This window comes from Pelmatolapia mariae, linkage group LG13 (assembly GCF_036321145.2).
Source record: "Pelmatolapia mariae isolate MD_Pm_ZW linkage group LG13, Pm_UMD_F_2, whole genome shotgun sequence".
Classification (NCBI taxonomy): Eukaryota; Metazoa; Chordata; class Actinopteri; order Cichliformes; family Cichlidae; genus Pelmatolapia; species Pelmatolapia mariae.
In genome coordinates this window covers 16,665,157-16,684,029 of record NC_086238.1, presented here as the reverse complement: position 1 = coordinate 16,684,029, position 18,873 = coordinate 16,665,157, and the positions used below count along the sequence as shown (strand labels likewise).

At 37.6% G+C, this 18,873-nt stretch overlaps 1 protein-coding gene and 1 pseudogene across 1 annotated transcript; both read right to left on the bottom strand.

Annotated features, from left to right (window-relative positions):
- The window catches only part of LOC134640434 (uncharacterized), a 35,175-nt pseudogene extending 32,864 nt beyond the window's left edge, over nucleotides 1–2,311 (bottom strand).
- A 6,052-nt stretch (nucleotides 2,312–8,363) lies between these two features.
- LOC134639589 (interferon-induced, double-stranded RNA-activated protein kinase-like) lies at nucleotides 8,364–18,485 on the bottom strand. Its single transcript, XM_063490845.1, has 15 exons — nucleotides 18,120–18,485; nucleotides 17,422–17,551; nucleotides 17,198–17,337; nucleotides 16,991–17,114; nucleotides 16,815–16,888; nucleotides 16,583–16,732; nucleotides 16,357–16,480; nucleotides 16,063–16,121; nucleotides 12,310–12,429; nucleotides 12,082–12,216; nucleotides 11,780–11,984; nucleotides 11,329–11,457; nucleotides 10,917–11,018; nucleotides 10,651–10,713; nucleotides 8,364–10,193 (listed from the first exon to the last, which is right to left on the bottom strand). Exons 1-15 carry the CDS (start codon nucleotides 18,227–18,229, stop codon nucleotides 10,056–10,058), a joined length of 1,803 nt encoding a protein of 600 aa, XP_063346915.1. The 5' UTR covers nucleotides 18,230–18,485; the 3' UTR covers nucleotides 8,364–10,055.
- Between the last annotated feature and the right edge of the window lie 388 nt (nucleotides 18,486–18,873).

The window sequence follows — 18,873 nt, the reverse complement described above, 5'->3', positions numbered from 1 at the left end:
GCTCTGCCATGTCTTTACTGCAGCGGCTTTCAGTTGCTGTTTGTTTGTGGGTCTTTCTGTCCGAAGTTTAGGCTTCAACAAGTTACATGCATGCTCAGTTGGGTTAACTGAGCATGCCAAAGCCATAACAATGTTTCCCCCGTGTTTTACAGATAATGGTGTATGCTTTGGATCATGAAGTGTTCCACGCCTTTGCTGAGATTGATCTTGGTTTCATTTGTCCAAAGAATGTTTTCACAGAACTGTACTGTGCTATCTTTTTTAGATGTTTTTTTTTTCTTTCAAAGTCCAATCTAGCCTTTCTATTCTTGACGCTTATGAGTTGCACCTTGCAGTCAACCCTCTGTATTTACTTTCATGCAGTCTTCTCTTTATGGTAGACTTGGATATCGATGCACCTACCCCCTGGAGAGTGTTGTTCACTTGGTTGACTGTTGTGACGGGGTTTTTCATCACCATGGAAATGATTCTGCGATCATCCACCACTTTGGTCTTCCATGGACATCCAAGTCTTTTTGCGTTGCTGAGTTCACCAGTGCTGTCGTTCTTTCTTTCTCAGTATGTACCAAACTGCAGAGTTTACCACTCATATTATTATAGCAATCTCTCTGATAGTTTTTTTTTTTCTGTTACTGTTCGCAGATTAAGGATGGCTTGTTTCACATCCTTTGACCGGATGTTATCTGTTCACAGCTAAATCTTCCATATGCTAGCACCAGACCTAGAGGTAACTCTTTGCACACGAATTAGCCTTTGAGTCAATTGTCCAATTACGCTTGGTCCCTTTAAAAAGAGGGTAGCACATGTTAAGGAGCTGAAACTCCTGCACTCTCCAATCTGAATATCCAATTTAAATGTGGATACATGAAAGCTGAGAATTATAACTATAATTGAAATATGTTTCAGTAAACAGGTAAAAAACAAAACAAAAAAAACTTGCATAAGTGTCCAAATATATATGGACCTAACTGCATGTAAGCTGTGAAAGACAACCACATATAGAAACTGTCATCGGGATATTGTGTGACAAGTAGAGACAGAACCCAAATGCAGGACTTGGCAGGCGGAAGTTAAACTGAAAAAGCAGCTTTATTTCTGGAAACAAACTAAATTAACAAAATAACCAAACATGGCAGGAACAAGCTAATTGGCAGAGAAACAGACAAATGCACACCATATGACAAAGAACAGAGTGAAACTGAGGACTTAAATACATACACGAGGCAATCCGGGAGCTGGAACACAGGTGAACTAAATCTAACTAACAAAACAGCGGAAGCAAAACTAAAAATAATGCACGCAGGACAAGACTTTATGATCATTTCATTTTCAGTACAATAACTGTTTAAGTGCTGATAGACTGTTACAACAACATTTTTCATAGAGGATCTCATTATCACTGCCATTACTGGATTAAAAACAGATCAAAACTCAATGATATTTAAAGTTCCCAAGTATAGACATTCATAAGTTTATCTAATGTCAGTCTTTACTGATATGTGATGGCTCTCTCACAGCCATAGCTGAGACATCTGACTGAGCTACTGTTAATAATAAGAGTTAAAGTAAGTTAAGTAAGCTAAACAGAAATTCAAGTCAGCTTTCAAGCGCTCTAATGAACGTAGTTTTATTAGTAAAAAGGCAAACAGACAAGAGCTTGCATGTTGGTGAGCTAAAGTTTAGAGATGTCTTTATAGTTTTGGAAAGAGTCATCATTTTGAAAAAAAATAAAGATCCTGTTGTAGCTCGAGTGTGAATCAAGTCAAAAGGTTAAGGACGTTTTCAAGATTCTCTCACATATGGCATAGTCATTCAGCATAATGCTCCGCCTCGTTCAAGAAGGCAGTGGTCAACAGTTACAAATTACCTACACAAAGAGGCTGATTTGAATAAATAGTTCCTTTCTCAAATCATGATAAAGTTTGTGTTTTATTCAAGTCAGTCATCTTCTTTTAAACACCTTGTGGCCACCTGGTCGTGCGGTCCACTACAACCTTACCCTTTTAAAAACTGAAAACAAAACCTTTAAGCTATCATATATTAATGGCTCAGTTAGCACGGGAACTATTGGCTCCATGATCTGACATTGCAGTAAAGACAAAACAAAACAAAACAAAGGTCCACATCTCCAGGAACACGATATTACTCTTATACTCGGGGGTCATAATGTTAAAAAATCAGAACATTTTAACCAGAGACATTTTTAACTCACGTTTTAATATGGTCTGCGCCGTAAGAGCCAAAGTCCTCATACTGCACATTCAAACAGTGCATGATCGTGTAGTTCAGCGATGTAGTTTTTAGTTTCCATCATCGAAAAGAGAACGTAAAAATAAAATGCTTGCAATAGGGATAGGAAGCTCGAAACAGACGAAAAAGACGCTTCAATAGAGCTTCCAAAGTGCAGATATTACGAAGCAGGTGTCAGAACACCGGGTTCAAAGCACTCAGATCACGTGACAACGACTAAACGAGGTTTTGGTAACCCAGTTTCGACAGGTGGCGTACCTGCTGCTTCTAGACATTGTCAGGCGCAAGGATTCCCATTTTTTATTCACCAGAGTCATTTGGACTGGGACTTTTAATTACTGAATTAATGCTTATGATACTACTATGATATGTTAGAATATGACTGTGATACTATACTTCAATTTATTACACGCACATGTGTAAAAGAAAACAATACCCTCTCTCTCATCATTGTTATTTTTGCGGTGAATTGCTACGACTAATATAGACTATACAATAACTTAAACACTGGAATCCAAAGTGGCATCAAATAAATATAATATAGATATATAAATAATATATAAATATCTTACTGAATGATTACTGGCATGTAGATGAGAGAAAGTGAGAGACAGAGACGGTGAGTTCCATTTACTCTTATCAGCAGAGAGAGACAGCGGGACACTGAGCTGTAAGATAATTAACATATCTCAATAAAAACCTTCCTCTGCTTTAGAGAAGAAATGAAACACGCAGAAATGTTCAGCTCTGACTCCATCTGTCCTCTAGTTTTTTCTACTTTCAACAAATAACGTTATTTGCTGTACCAAGTGACGTCACACACTACGTTACTCACTCACTTCGCCACCATAAAGAATATATTTATACTGTAAAAAGAAAAGCTAAAAACAAACAAACAGATTCATACATTTCAGGTTATGTATTTCTTAACAATTTTCATGACAGATGAATTTTTTCTCTTCCTTTTTTAATCTCGCCGACGCTTCTGTTGTGAATATTTCAAAAACAACAGGAGGCTTGCAGGTTTACTTTAACCAAAACTCGAGACTCTAAAAATCATGTCAGTATTATAAAATATACAACCTCCACAGCAGTGTTCAGGAAAGTTTCTTCATGGTTAGAGGTTGCTCAGCAGAGGATGATTTAAAGATGTGCGTGAAATTGACTGTTACTGTCAGAAAATATAATAAATATTAACTTATAAAGAAAGAACCCCATATAGTATTTTCATTGAAATGTAAATATTTTTAATTATTTAAAAAGAAAACCTAACGCTATGCCAGCTTGTAAGTTCTGCTCGACACTGTGTATAACAAGCCTGGTGACACGAACTCCCAAAAAACCTAGAAGTCAATGAACTACATCCAAAGTTTTAGGGCTGTAAGCAAAATAGAGGCCGACAGAGTCCTAAAACAACTGGAAACCTGTGTGGTTATTACATTAGTCTTTTCTGAGAATGCTTTACTTTAAAAAATGATTTATTGTGAGCAACACGAAAGTTAACAGATGGAGAATTCTGATGCACACTAATCAGTACAATCACAGATTGCTGTCTCATTATTTTTCTGTCCTTAGTTGTGTGGGGATTTCTCCAAAACATGTGCTGATCACAGTTACTGATAGACCGGTAAAATAAGTAGATTTGTTTGGAATTGTGCTGGAATTGTCTGCGTCATTGTTTCACAGAACAGGCTGTTACGTGGTGTTACCATATACTGGTCATATATGCTTAATTAAAGGCTAATAATAATGGATAAACAGTGACAGGCCAGAACATTTCAAATTTGACCAAAGCTTATAATGAGTTGCTAAATACACCTGGACAGCTTTTTATACTGTAAATCTTAAAATCGATGTGAGGGAAATGACTGGTTTGCCTTAATTTTGTTCAGTTGTGAATATTCATTTGGATCTCAACTGTCATATGGATTGTCTAAGTGTTTTCAAACATGTTCTTAAAGAGCAAATATTTTCTTATTGAATAAAAACCAGTTTATGATCACTGTTCAATACGATAACTGTTTAAGTGCTGGTGGACTGTAACAACAATATTATTCCTAGAGGATCTCATTATCACTGCCATTATTGGATAAAAAAAAAGATATATGATGAAAAATGATATTTAAAGTTCCCTAGTGTAGGGAGACCATTCATAATTTTATCTAATGTCAGTCTCAGACATAGCTGAGACATCTGACTGAGCTACTGTTAATGATAAGAGTTAAGTAAAGTAAGTTAAGTAAGCTAAACAGAAATGCAGGTCAGCTTTCAAGCACTTGAATGAACATAGTTATATTAGTAAAGGCAAACAGACAAGAGCTTGGATGTTGGTGAGCTAGAGTTTAAAGATATCTGTATAGTTTTGGAAAGATGCACCATTTTGAATCATTTTAGTGAGTAGGAACCACCGAATAACCGCTAAGGGCCTCTGAACTACTCGTGCAAAAGGAGCGAGCCCAGAATAAACGGGACAAGAGGGTCAATATCAGCCAGGATACAGTGGCTTGCAAAAGTATTCGGCCCCCTTGAACTTTTCCACATTTTGTCACATTACAGCCACAAACATGAATCAATTTTATTGGAATTCCACGTGAAAGACCAATACAAAGTGGTGTACACGTGAGAAGTGGAACGAAAATCATACATGATTCCAAACATTTTTTACAAATAAATAACTGCAAAGTGGGGTGTGCGTAATTATTCAGCCCCCTGAGTCAATACTTTGTAGAACCACCTTTTGCTGCAATTCCAGCTGCCAGTCTTTTAGGGTATGTCTCTACCAGCTTTGCACATCTACAGACTGAAATCTTTGCCCATTCTTCTTTGCAAAACAGCTCCAGCTCAGTCAGATTAGATGGACAGCGTTTGTGAACAGCAGTTTTCAGATCTTGCCACAGATTCTCGATTGGATTTAGATCTGGACTTTGACTGGGCCATTCTAACACATGGATATGTTTTGTTTTAAACCATTCCATTGTTGCCCTGGCTTTATGTTTAGGGTCGTTGTCCTGCTGGAAGGTGAACCTCCGCCCCAGTCTCAAGTCTTTTGCAGACTCTAAGAGGTTTTCTTCCAAGATTGCCCTGTATTTGTCTCCATCCATCTTCTCATCAACTCTGACCAGCTTCCCTGTCCCTGCTGAAGAGAAGCACCCCCAGAGCATGATGCTGCCACCACCATATTTGACAGTGGGGATGGTGTGTTCAGAGTGATGTGCAGTGTTAGTTTCCGCCACACATAGCGTTTTGCATTTTGGCCAAGAAGTTCCATTTTGGTCTCATCTGACCAGAGCACCTTCTTCCACATGTTTGCTGTGTCCCCCACGTGGCTTGTGGCAAACTGCAAACAGGACTTCTTATGGTTTTCTGTTAACAATGGCTTTCTTCTTGCCACTCTTCCATAAAGGCCAACTTTGTGCAGTGCACGACTAATAGTTGTCCTATGGACAGATTCCCCCACCTGAGCTGTAGATCTCTGCAGCTCGTCCGGAGTCACCATGGGCCTCTTGGCTGCATTTCTGATCAGCGCTCTCCTTGTTCGGCCTGTGAGTTTAGGTGGACGGCCTTGTCTTGGTAGGTTTACAGTTGTGCCATACTCCTTCCATTTCTGAATGATCACTTGAACAGTGCTCTGTGGGATGTTCAAGGCTTGGGAAATCGTTTTGTAGCCTAGCCTGCTTTAAATTTCTCAATAACTTTATCCCTGACCTGTCTGGTGTCTAAATCCAATCAAGAATCTGTGGCAAGATCTGAAAACTGCTGTTCACAAACGCTGTCCATCTAATCTGACTGAGCTGGAGCTGTTTCGCAAAGAAGAATGGGCAAGAATTTCAGTCTATAGATGTGCAAAGCTTGTAGAGACATACCCTAAAAGACTGGCAGCTGTAATTGCAGCAAAAGGTGGTTCTACAAAGTATTGACTCAGGGGGCTGAATAATTACGCACACCCCACTTTTCAGTTATTTGAGTGTTAAAAAATGTTTGGAATCATGTATGATTTTCGTTCCACTTCTCACGTGTACACCACTTTGTATTGGTCTTTCACGTGGAATTCCAATGAAATTGATTCATGTTTGTGGCTGTAATGTGACAAAATGTGGAAAAGTTCAAGGGGGCCGAATACTTTTGCAAGCCACTGTACATTAAAGTTCATTATTTTAAAAGAAAATACAAAGGGTTTGCAATAGACCTAAAACATCACAATAAAAAGGTCACTAACGACCAACAATATACTCTCATTGGTGCAACCTGCCAGACATGTAACTATCACCTGAGGCTAGCTCTCCCCCGGCGGTCCCAGGTGCTCGTTGCTTTAAAAAACAACAACAAAAAAACAAAACAAAACAAGTCCACACCAAATAAATACGAGCCCACCGGAACACTTATCGCAAGCACTGAGTGTTTTGTTCGGGCAATAATTGGTAGCACTTCAAGCTTAATCACAGCAAATCCACTCACAATGTGCACCAATGCAAGGCCTAATCTCTCTAGGTAAGAGCTCAGGGACTGCGCATTGCCTGATTAATATTGCACCAGTGTAGTAGACATAAAAGCAAACCCAAAATAATAATAATAATAATAATAATAATAATAATAAAAATCAGTTTTAAAATGTGACCCTACTCTAAAACCAACTCGGGAGGAAAACGCAACAAAAAGGAGGAGGAGGAGGAAAAAACAGTGACACAATCACATGTGCAGCCCGTCCTCCAGCTGACTTCTATGTTTGATGCACACTGGCTTAGGGTCTTCTAAAATCACCACTTAAGTCTCTGCTGTTGGGACATAACCACAGTGTGTGAATGGCTACTCAATCGTCTCAGGCTCATTGCCTTTCCCAATCACAACTGTTCACAGCCACTCATCAGTGCAAAGGAGAGAAAAAGAGCACCTGCTGCTACTTCCTCTTTTATACCCTCCCTTGAGTCCCCTGGGTCCTAAAGCCTTCCCCATTACATAATAAATATCGATCCTGTTGGGACAAAATAAGCCACTATGAATGGATCTAAAACCAATTCCCTAATTCCCATTAAGTGGCAGGACTGTTAAGTCATTTTAAAGAAAACCCACGTCTCTGATACTTTTGGTGTTAGTTTCCACTTAGGAGCCAGCTAGATGAAATACCTATGGTAGTCTTTCTGTTTGATTGATAGAATTGTGATGCCATCATGCTATAAGGGTGGCAAAGGAAAGGATATTCCATAACAAATGTCTTCAAGGTTTCTTCCATTACTGTCTGCTGACCAGAGTAAATATAAAGTGCTGTGAAAAAGTATGTGCCCCTTTCCTGACTTCTCAGTGTTTTGAATATTTGTCACAACTAAATATTTAAGATCATCAAACAAATTTACATTAAAGCTGACCTGATGAAAATATAAAATGCAGTTCTTGAATGATTTCACATTTTAAGAGGAAAAAAGTTATCTAAACCTACATGGCTCTTTGTGAAAAGGTGCTTGCCCCCTAAACTTTTGAATAAAAAAAAAATCACTTCTATAGAAACGGGCAAAGAAACAGCTGAGAACCAAAGTCACTGACATCTATCAGTCTGGAAACCGTTACAAAGCACTTTCTAAGGCTCTTAGACTTCAGTGAACTACAGTGAGAGCCATTATACACAAACTGGGAAACTTTGGAACAATGGTGAATATTCTCAGGAGTGGCCGGCTTACCAAAATTACTCCAGGAGCCATCGACGACTCATCCAGGAGGTTACAAAAGAACCCAGAACAATATCTAAAGAACTACAGACCTTGTTCATGGATCAACAATAAGGCTGAGGCTGTACAAAAATGGCCTGCATGGGAGAGTTCAAGGAGGAAATCATTGATGACCAAAAAGAGCACAAAGGCTCATCTCACATCTGTCACAAAACATCTTGATGATCCCCAAGAAAATATTCTGTGGGCCGATAAGACAGAAGGTGAACTCTTTAAAAGGTTTGAGTAATGTTATATAAGATCATCATACCAATGGTTGTGTGATGGTCTGGGGCTGCTTTGCTTCTCCAGGGTGACTTACTGTAACTGATGGAACCGTGAATTTGCTCTATATCAGTGTGATGGACCGAGTTGAAAAACGAGGAGTCGTCAAAGGAATTATAAGAAAAAGAGGGTTTTCATTTATTTAACCAGAAATATTATATTAACAAACAATAGATGTTGAGCTCATAAAAGAGGTCAAAGAAACAAAACTAAACTCAGGCAAAGAACTGTGAACTTAAACTCAATGACCGCCCAAACAAACATAAAGGACATAAAACAAGAAATGACACACAAGGGTATATACAATGGCTGATCAGACCACTATGACACAACAGGGGGTACCTAAACAAAAACCAATCGAAAACAACAAAAACAGTCCAGTCTGTTAATAAACTAAACACCAAAGAAGAAAAATCAAAACCACTAAACCCTAAACTCAAATATTTAGTTAAATACAACTTTCATTTTGTTTAAATGAAAGAAAATACACATTCTTCCCCCTCCAGCAGGAAGTGGTGGTGCGGTCCAACCATCCCCTCTTTGTATTTAACTGCTTTAAACCCTGGCCACCATCTTTTTTCTGGCAACTCCCAGGAATGATGGCAGGTAAGAAACAGGTAAAAGAAACAGATTAGTCACAAATAAAACAAAAATAATGGACTGGTATGAATACACTAACTGTGTGTGCTTACAAATAGAACCAAGGTATTTAAACCAATCAATAATCTTAGTGCAAACTAAAGTGTGTTATTTTAAATGAAAAAATAAATACATAAGAGTTACTGACTTTTCGAGTGTGACCATGGGTTTGGCCATCACAATCCTGAAGGAGAATGTCTGGCCATCAGTTCGTGCCCCAAAGCTCAAAGCTGGATTGTGCAATGGGACAGTCATCCAAAGCACACCAGCAAGTCCACCTCTGAATGCTCATAAAATAACAAAAGGTGAGTTTTGGAGTGGTCCAATCAAAGTCCAGACTTAAATCAGACTGAGATGCTGTGGTACAACCTTAAACAGGCCGTTCATAGTCAAAAACCCTTCAGTGTGGCTGAATTAAAATAACACTGCAATGAAGAATGGATCAAAATTCCTCCGTAGTTACGTGACTCATTGCCAGTTATCAAAAATGCATGACTGAGTTGATTCTTGCTGCCACTCTGCTCATTATTTAAATACCAAAAATGAAAATCTTTGGTAATTATTATATACCAAGTGCTTCTGCAAGAAAAGTCACAGAGCTAAATGAGAGACATTTACCAGTTCAGTTTCTTATACACCCTTCATTATTTCATCCTCTCTAGTACAGTATTAATGACCTTTCTCATGTTGTTCCAAGTCACACGTAGCTGACTGATATTGCAATCAATCAGATTAAAATAAACAAAAGAAAAAATGCAACAAAAATGATTAAAATTGTTAAAAATGAGTGAAAACATTTAGGAAGGTTTCTGAAATTGAGCCACATGGAGTGTGCTTTTTTATCTCTGACATTCAACATGAATCCACCAGAAGTACATGTAGCATCACAGTTCCTCCTCCTCAGGACAGCAGCAGGTTAACAACAGTTACAAAGTCACGACCTAAACCGGGAAACTGATTTGAATAGTTCGATTTTAAAATCCTGATTTCACATTTCATTTCCAAATCCAATACAAACTTCCCTGAAATAGCCGGGATTCATGATGTGACATCTTCCATATATTAACTTTGCATGTTAACAGTTACATAATATTACACAGTACATCAAATCATTTCATTAAGCAGATGCAACAAGACAGATTTGCGAAGGCTCCTGTGACTTTTGTAACCTTTCTCTTGTGACTATCAGACAGTTTGATTTTCCTGGCAAGATGCTTTGTGTGAGTTGAATATCCGAGTCCACTCTTCAAGCTCTGCCTTCACGGCACTGGCATCAGGTCGGTCTTTTGGTTTCTCAGACAGCAATGAGTTAATAATTTGCTTCTGTTTGAAAACAAGAAAAAACACGGTGTATGTGTAATTATTTTACGTGTAATTGGGTTGTTGTTTTGAATATTCAACACTGCTATCATTACATTTTTCAAAAAACATGTCTCTCTGTGCAAAATGGGTTTAAAACCATAAACAACTGTGGGATACTGTTAGTCCATGATTTGAACCGGGGAAACAAATTGTGGCAGGATCAGCATGATAATATTTGTATCCCACTGTAACTTTACTGTATAAAGAGCTAATATCGCCAACATTTCATTATAAGAAGTGTTTGTGAACTAAAAATCAAGAATGTGGGATACTGGTGCAACCCCCCCCCCCCCCCCCCCCCCCCCCCCCCCCCCCCCGCAATGGCTTAGCGCCTAATGAATCTAATGTAAGTTTTATCACTACTCTGCTGATGACCATCGTGCGGACATTTAAGCACAGTATGAATATGGTATTTTACCTCTTTAGTAAAAGTCAATGAAAACTCTTCGGGGAACCTCTGCCTTCTGACGTCAGGCCAAATCTGGTGTTAATGAAGTGATTAAAGAACAAAGAGGGCATTAGTTTATATATCAATCATTCCAGTTACACTTGTTTGAAGAATGAAAATATTTAAAACACACAAAAAAGCTCTGCCAGAAGAAACCAGCTACAGATGCCTAGTTATTTATATATAATAGCTCCATGCATATGCACAATGGTTAAAATGACTGCAGTGAATCTCACCTTTGCTCTTTCAGAGTAAGTAGAAAGTTTCCAAAGGAGTTCAAAGAATATCAGCCCCAAAGCAAACATGTCCACTTTTCTGTCGTACTTCCTCTCACTCCTCTGTGATAGACAAACAGTCAAAGGACAAATGTATCTGATGTCATATTTTTCTCAATCATTGTGCTAAATGTTACAGTTATGCTTGAATTTAACAAATCTTTTTGTCTTTCAGTTTTATTGTTTAAATTTGAGGGTCAAATAAAATTCTGCGGGAACAAAAGCTGATGATTTTACAGCTCTCACCGCTAAAGAGAGGTGAGACTGAGCTTTGTTAAGTGTCACATGTAGTACTTAGGCCGATTTTAAAATCCTATTTATTAACCAATGAAACACAAGAAGTAAACATTATTGTCAGTATAGATCATCTCACTTGTTCAGGAGCCATGTAAGATGGAGTTCCTTTGCACACTGTTCTCTCTTCATCATCATCATCACTGGTGACCAGACCAAAGTCTCCAATCTTCACTTCTCCTTCCACTCCAAACATGATGTTTGCAGGCTTTGCATTCAAAAGAAGAACATGAGGTATGTTTGAGCAAAATTATCAAAAAGGTATATTTATGTTTATTTATTTGATCATTTCTAGGGACCAAAAAATCAGCAATGATGTTGCACAATCTGTTGTTTGATAGTTTCATGAATGCCCTAAAAGCAGATTTAAAAATAGTCAACAAAAGTCTGTTATGTCTCAGGGCACCTAAAGACCCTTGTCATAGTAAACCTGAGGACACATTAAGGGGTTAGACACCTGATGTTATACGTACTGTCCAATTTCAGTTGAACAATTTTATTTTGTCTTGAAATTGTCTGCATTGTCTCACCTTAAGGTCTCTGTGGATGTGGTTCTTGGAGTGAATATACTCGACTCCACAAACTATTTCATGAGCAATTCTCAGACTTTCTTCTCTTCGCTTGGAGTCTTGCACACTCTCTTTATTCTTCTCATCAATCCAGTCTCTCAGTGTGTTTTTGGCACATAACTCCATCTGAATATAGAGGAACTTTGTCTCGGGGTTTTCTGCAGTGCTAAAAATGTGAAAAAAAAAGGAAAAAGTGATGTAAATATTTAACTTTAACCTTTTAACAAAAAGTTAATATATAAAAGTAGGTCCACAGGACTCACTGTGAAGAGGCGTAACTGCCATAACTGTCTCTAAGGTCCCACTCGTATCCAGTATCCTGCATCCAAAACGTGTAATATCTAACAATGTTACGGTGGAAGAGGTCTGATAATGTTCTCACCTCTCGAAGAGATTTTCTGAAACACAATAAGAAAAGTGTCAGTACAGAAAGTGCACAAGTACCGAACATATAACACTGAATGCTGGAATCCTACCGTGGCATACTTAACTCTTTATAGCAGCCGATCTTCACAGCATATTCTTTCTTCAACTGTTTATCTCTTACTTTGTAAACAGAACCAAAGGCCCCCTTACCAAGATGCTCCAAGGGTTCAAATTCTGAAATAAACCTGTGGACAGCAACAACACATTTATGCAAAAATGTAATGTAATGATCAAATACAGAAAGCTCTTATAAACTTAAGAAATCAAAATCCTAGATGGCAGCACGTCTGTGTGTGTGTTGACTGAGTGACTGAGGTGTTACTGAAAACTACCAATGATTTTGGCAGGTTTTTCTGCACGGCACGGTTACTTGACACTTACCCTTGACTAATAATTAAAAATCCTGCATTGAACTGATAATTAGACTTTGGTCATTAGATTGCTGCTGAAGCTAAAAGGTTCTCCAAGTTGACATCAAGCTATGTCAAGCTGTAGCTCCATAAGAAACAACTGTTTCCAATTCCGGATTTTTCCTTCTAAAGGAAGGATAAATCCTCCTTTCTCATACAAAAAAGGTGGACTTGCATAAATGACCACAGGGGTCTGTGCAACTGTGACTTTTTGGCCATGATGCCTCCTCACCTTCTGGAATTGGACTGGCAAAATGCCTGATGGGCCCAAACCCGACACGAAAGAATACATAAATGATATTGCTCCTTTCTGTCCTGCGTTTGCTAATTTTGTGGATCTGTAGTTAACGCCATCACAAAGGCTAAGACTCCTTTTCAGTGCTCTTAAATTGTAATACTGTATGAAATGGATCATGTACAGCTAATGGGACTCAGACCATTGAGTCATTCAGCAGTAGACTTTTACACCCACAGTGTAGGAATGAGTGCTAGCGCAGGTCATTCTTACCAGCAGCTGTCAGACTCTATAACACAGTTTAACATCCTTTTGATTATCTTACTCATCAGCTTGTTTGTTCACTGCACATTTTATACATATCTCTGTACATTTTATACATTTCTCTGTACATTTTTTTTCTATACATATTTCTGTACATTATATACGATCTTCAGTTGATTATGTATATAGGACCACTTTGTGTCTTCCTTTTATATTTTACATTTCCCCCTGCTATAAAAGCTGTGTAACACCCAAATTTCTCATCCGTGGGATAATAAAGGTCTATTCTATTACCTATCCCCATACTCTTCTCCTCTGTGGACTTGACCCGTATGATTTGTGTCATGGTCCTTCAGGAGAATTTTACTTTTCTTTCACACAGACGCCATGATTTTATCATAGATTTAAATAATAAAAAATAATGTCCTAGAAAATCTTTTAAGCAGAAGTGCTCAACTGCTCTGTTACTTGTTATTTCTGGGAATGTTAAACTGGCCCCAATTTTAGTGAAAGGTTTAACACTCCTCTGGATTTGAAATCTAGATAAGGTCTATGCTTTATTCACTTGAATGTACATAGCTTATGTTATAATAAGTGTGCTTCATATGTGGACACATTCTACTGTTGCAAATGTTAATGTTTAATCTGAAACCTTGTTAAACCAATCTATTACCAATAGTGTTATCAATAGAGATTGCGATATTTGTCAAACACAAATTCTATGTAAATTTGCTTCTCTCTGAGAGTTTCAGGTTTTGATAGTTTAAAAACAATCTACATTAGTTGTTGATTAGTATAAAACACCCTCAGCTGTCAACGGTGTGCTAACCTCTTTAATGAAGTGCTAATCTAAATTCAGTCTTAAGGAAATATTTCTCATGAGGGACTTCAACTGGAACTGACTGCAACTCTCTAAATCTCTTTAAAATTGTTGAAAGTGTCCAGAAAAATCTTTAAAATCTTTCACTGATTGAATTATTTTAATCCAAGTTATATTATAATCATAGCATTATAAAAGCTTTTCAGTGAACTATTTAGTGCAAAGATGGGGTTAAAAAAACTGTCTTTTGCTTTTCTTTTTCATGAGACAGTTTTACTGTGGAAAATAAGCGTTTTGTCCTGAGTCCTCATCACAAGTAGAAATATATGCTTTAAACTGTGATCCAGTGGACATCAACCTTTCAACTACTCACTACTACAAGTCAATCTGAGAGCAAAGCACTTTTAGCCAGCCAGCTTTAGGTTGCTCTGTATCAGTCTTTGTGATGGTAATCTATTCCTTATGTTTACCTTGCAGCTAGGTTTAAGAGTTCTTAAAATAAATAATCAGTCATAGGAAGGATTTATTAGTTTGTTTTTTATCCCTATGTAAAGTGTCTTTAATTATAAGTTTGCTGTGAGTTGCAAATGAACCCCAGTCAATGAATCGCAAATGAAAATGGACAAAAGGCAGGGAGAGGTACTGATAACCTCGCAAGAGATTTTCTAAGCAGATGTTCACGACAGATATGTTGGAGCCCAACTGATATTTGACTCTCATTGGCCAATTTGTTTTTTGAAAAACTACAGATACTGATAACATCTGTGATTAGGCTAAGATTTACAGGTATCAGCTGAGCTCTGTTACTTCTTCTTCTATTTGTTCTTTTGATGAGGTACTAATTATATACATAATCTTACTGAGAGCAACGCCACTAGCTATTTGCTGATATGTTTTTTCCCTTTTCTTCAAATGTATTTTTCTTTGTAGATTCATAAAGTTTTGTATGAATAAAACAAGTTACAAACTGGTTTGAATGAGTGTTTATCTCGAATGGCCTTTGTTATGGATTCAAGTTAAGATTAGACTTTCATTTTCTTCTTTCCCTTTGTTTTGGTGGTTTTAAAACAAAAGCATTGAAAAAAATCAACTGGATTTTTTTAAACGGCACTGACTTGAATTTAATTAATTTCCCTGCATGATCTGTTAACTTGAAAAACAAAAAATAATAGCCAAAGCAGATCATTGTCTAATGGAGATTTAAAATAATATCAATAACCCTTTTAAATTTTGGAGGACTGGTCTAGAGCTTCACCCACATAGAGACAAAGACTAACATCAAATTTATGGCAAGGCTGACATGTTTGGTTCCCTTAACGAGCATCTGATGTCCACAAAACACTCAAACTTTTAGGTTCTAGGAAATCAAGAGGTCCAGCTAATTTGAAACTTTTCTTTTTTGGTACATAACAGGCAACATTGTGAAGCTTTTTTTATTGATCTAAATGAGGTATTTGAAATTATGAAATTTTAAAGTAAAGACTTGTCAGTGCAGGGTTGTTAGAAAAAACTGTTAAATGGTTTCAAAGTTATTTATCTTGCAACTATCAGTGTGTAAGGATAGAATAAATCACTTGCTACCTCACTTAATGTAACAAAAGAACTGATGGAAGGTTCAAGTGCTACTGTTATTCATTTTATATATAAACAATCTGGGTTATAATATCACTACAGCAAGAACTGTACAGAGTTCAGTGCTCTGAGACTGAGTAAGTATCTCAATATAAATACTTAGGAATTACAATTGATGACTCTTTTACACCTTATATTCAGCAACTGGTGAAAACATTGAATTTGAAACTCAGTTTTTACTTTAAATAAGGTCCTATTAATCTTTTGAGGCAAGAAATAGACTTGTTGTTTTCACCTTTATGTCTGTACTTGATTATGGGGATTTGATTTACAGTATATAGATGCATCCTCAGAATGCTTGATTCTGTCTATCATGGAGCAGCGAGGGAGATTTAAGACCATAGTCTAAATTTTAGATTAGAGATTTAAACCTTTCTCTCAGCACATAACACAACAAAAGATGAGTTAAATTGAGTAGCAGTTTCTTAATACTGTTTCTTTTTCCTTCTTTAAATACCGTGATACAGTTGGCATCTCGTTCTGGCCATTTCCCACGTTCTTGTCTTTGGCATCCTCCTTAAAGAATAAAAAGCATACATCGATTAAAAGGATAAAATTTGCTCTGATCAGCTGTATACTCTTTAAGAACTAGGGCATACAACCACATCTAGTAATGTCAGTAAGTTTATCCCTCCAAGCTGGTCCTGACCACACAAACTTATTTTTAATTACTTTTAAAGAACAGATTGTCTGTTGGAACCTTTAATCAACTATATCTGATGAGACAAAGTAAAGATAAAAATATAAGCACCTTGCTTGACTGCTCCTGAAGAACAAACCAGGCCTGTCGTGCTGCACTTTGTCTGGCTTCCTTGATACTCTTACCCTTCCCCACAGGATATTGCTTGTTGTTAATCAGTAATTTGTAGAAAAATCTGAGATGCAAAGAAGTTGAACAGTGCATTAACAGTTTGCTGAACATCAGTCATGAGCATCCAGTGTCTGCAGTGTGAGTCCAGTACGTCGGGCATACTCACTGACGTTTATCAGGTGTGCCACATATTTCCTCATCAACAAATTTATAGGAGCAGTTTTCTCTCTGACAGTAGTCATTGACAAGTCCTATGTAATTTGTCTCCATTAAGCTGGGGTCTTTAGAGTTCACAGTCAGGTTTTTTGTTGTAGTACTGTAAACAACAAGCAGTAAGAAACTTTATTATGATGCAGATGCCACGATTAAACCATACATCACCATTGTTAATTACTCACCACAGATCAAAAGCATTCTCACTCAAGTCCTCACTTTGTTGACCTGATCCATTGCTGTGATTCTCATCTGCAGTCTTGAAAATATAAAAAGTAAAATTTTAATGTGGTTATATTAAAATGTTTATGTTTTAGGATTATGATCAAGCTAGAATGGCATGGACTGAACTATAACTTACATCTGTAGTTTTGTTGCCATTTATTATGTCATATACGAGCTTGGCTGCTTCCTCCTTAGCTTCTCTTGCCGTTTTCCCAGAGACTGCTGGGTACTCCTTATCACCAACCATGAAGCTACACCACCTAATGTCATAAAATGCCATTTATTGAATCTATTTTACATGATCACAGAACAGCTATCATTGAGAAACAGTCAGGAGGCTTACGGGATAGCATTATTTGGTCCAGGTCTTGCTGTCTCCATAGGTTTTATAGTCAACCTGTTTCTCTGGCCATACTCATTGAGCCAGCATATGAAGTTGATATCTGTCTCAGCTGGTGTAGAAGCTTCTGCTGCATTTTCTGTCTGTTAAGGTTAAAAAACAAACAAACATCATGGGCACATGCACCACTTATTTTTCTCCAGCATGCTAAAGTTAAATAAACTTACCAAGTCCTGACATATACCATCCAGCAGGCACCTCAGAGCGTTTTCAGCTGCTTTAAGCTTCGCATCTTTTTTGGTCTTCCCCACACCTTTGGGGTAGTCTTTACCATCTATGATCGCCTTCTGGCTGAATCTGTAGAGGAAATGATCTTTTAGGGTTAGGTTGCAAGAAATAACTTGAATTTTCTCCTTCCACTTTTAACCTCTGGGAGGCAATATTTCTTTATGATGAAACTTGAGATGTAAATTGCGTGTATATGCAATATATATATACAGTAAGACATCCTATATATACAGCAACAGACAAGCAGGTGCAGTTTTAAAACGGGTTTCCAGTGCTTTGCTAGGCTCTTTATAATAACTTGACTATTCAACTAGTTAGAAATAAAGATTTGGCAAAGCATAGCGCCATTATAGAGCCTTTGGGCCTAAGAGCTATCATTTCCTGTAATTAAAAGACAGATTAAAATTGATTTAAAATATAACTGCAAGGTAATAAAGGCTTGCGACTACACCAGTCTGCATTTGCTGTCACCATCATTACTTGTGCATTTTTCCGATAAGATACATAAGGTCTCTTCTTAAACTGTACTGATTAGCTTTGACTTACCGTGCTATCGAACACTCACCTTACCCAATACTCCTATTATCGTCGATATATTATAATGCTCAAAGCTCTCAGGTACTACAAATGTACTCACACTTTATTATGGTCTGGGCCGTCAGAGCCAAGGTAATCATACTTCAGCTTCAAGCGATTTCTCTGCGCATACTCGTTTAGTTCAGCTACGTAGTTTTTAGTTGCCATCATTAATGACTCGGCAAATGTAATAAAATCCCGGTGAGAGCACACAAAGCTCACACTACTGCTCCCGTCCTCACTTCCATCTTCTTTCTCCGGGTATATCCGCGTATGTCCCTTGTTTGTTTCGATTCAGCTGACTTTAGGCATCGGTAAGTTTCGGTTTCCTCGTCCTCCCCTACGTGGTAACAGAGCAGTCGAAACCTAAACTGGGCATCTGCAATTCAACTCCACATATCTGGAAACCGCTGTCGCACATTAGCGACGTTCTGTGTACGGAAATGCGCAGCCCATTCAGCTGTCCTGCGGTGTGCAGAGAAAGCCTCTACATTTTTTTAAAGGGGCCCCTCTCCAAGTTCGTTTCTTTCTTCAATAAGTCTTCGTGGGCCGTGTTGGTAATGCTGAAAGGTATATCTAATTTTAATAATAAACAAACACAAAGTCTGTAATTTATTTCAATGTAAATTTCCCAAGTCCCTTACTAAGTGAATATCTGTTTTTATGGTCTTATGCTATAGTCGAACCAAATAACAGTGGTCTTTCTGTATATGGGGCACAACTTTATTGCAAAATTGGGATGACCTTACTTTTAGGAAATTACAGCAGATTTTAAAGTTGTCTAAAGTGGCCTAGTTTGTGGGAAGTAATAAAAA

What these genes read in the sequence shown, in the direction of transcription:
- LOC134639589 (XM_063490845.1), bottom strand. Translation starts at nt 18,229, where the DNA reads ATGATGGCAACTAAAAACTACGTAGCTGAACTAAACGAGTATGCGCAG. An exon ending in GGCCCAGACCATAATAAAGT is followed by an intron (nt 17,552 to 18,119) that starts GTGAGTACATTT and finishes TTTCCTCTACAG; the next exon opens with ATTCAGCCAGAAGGCGATCA. An exon ending in TTCAGGAGCAGTCAAGCAAG is followed by an intron (nt 16,122 to 16,356) that starts GTGCTTATATTT and finishes TTATTCTTTAAG; the next exon opens with GAGGATGCCAAAGACAAGAA.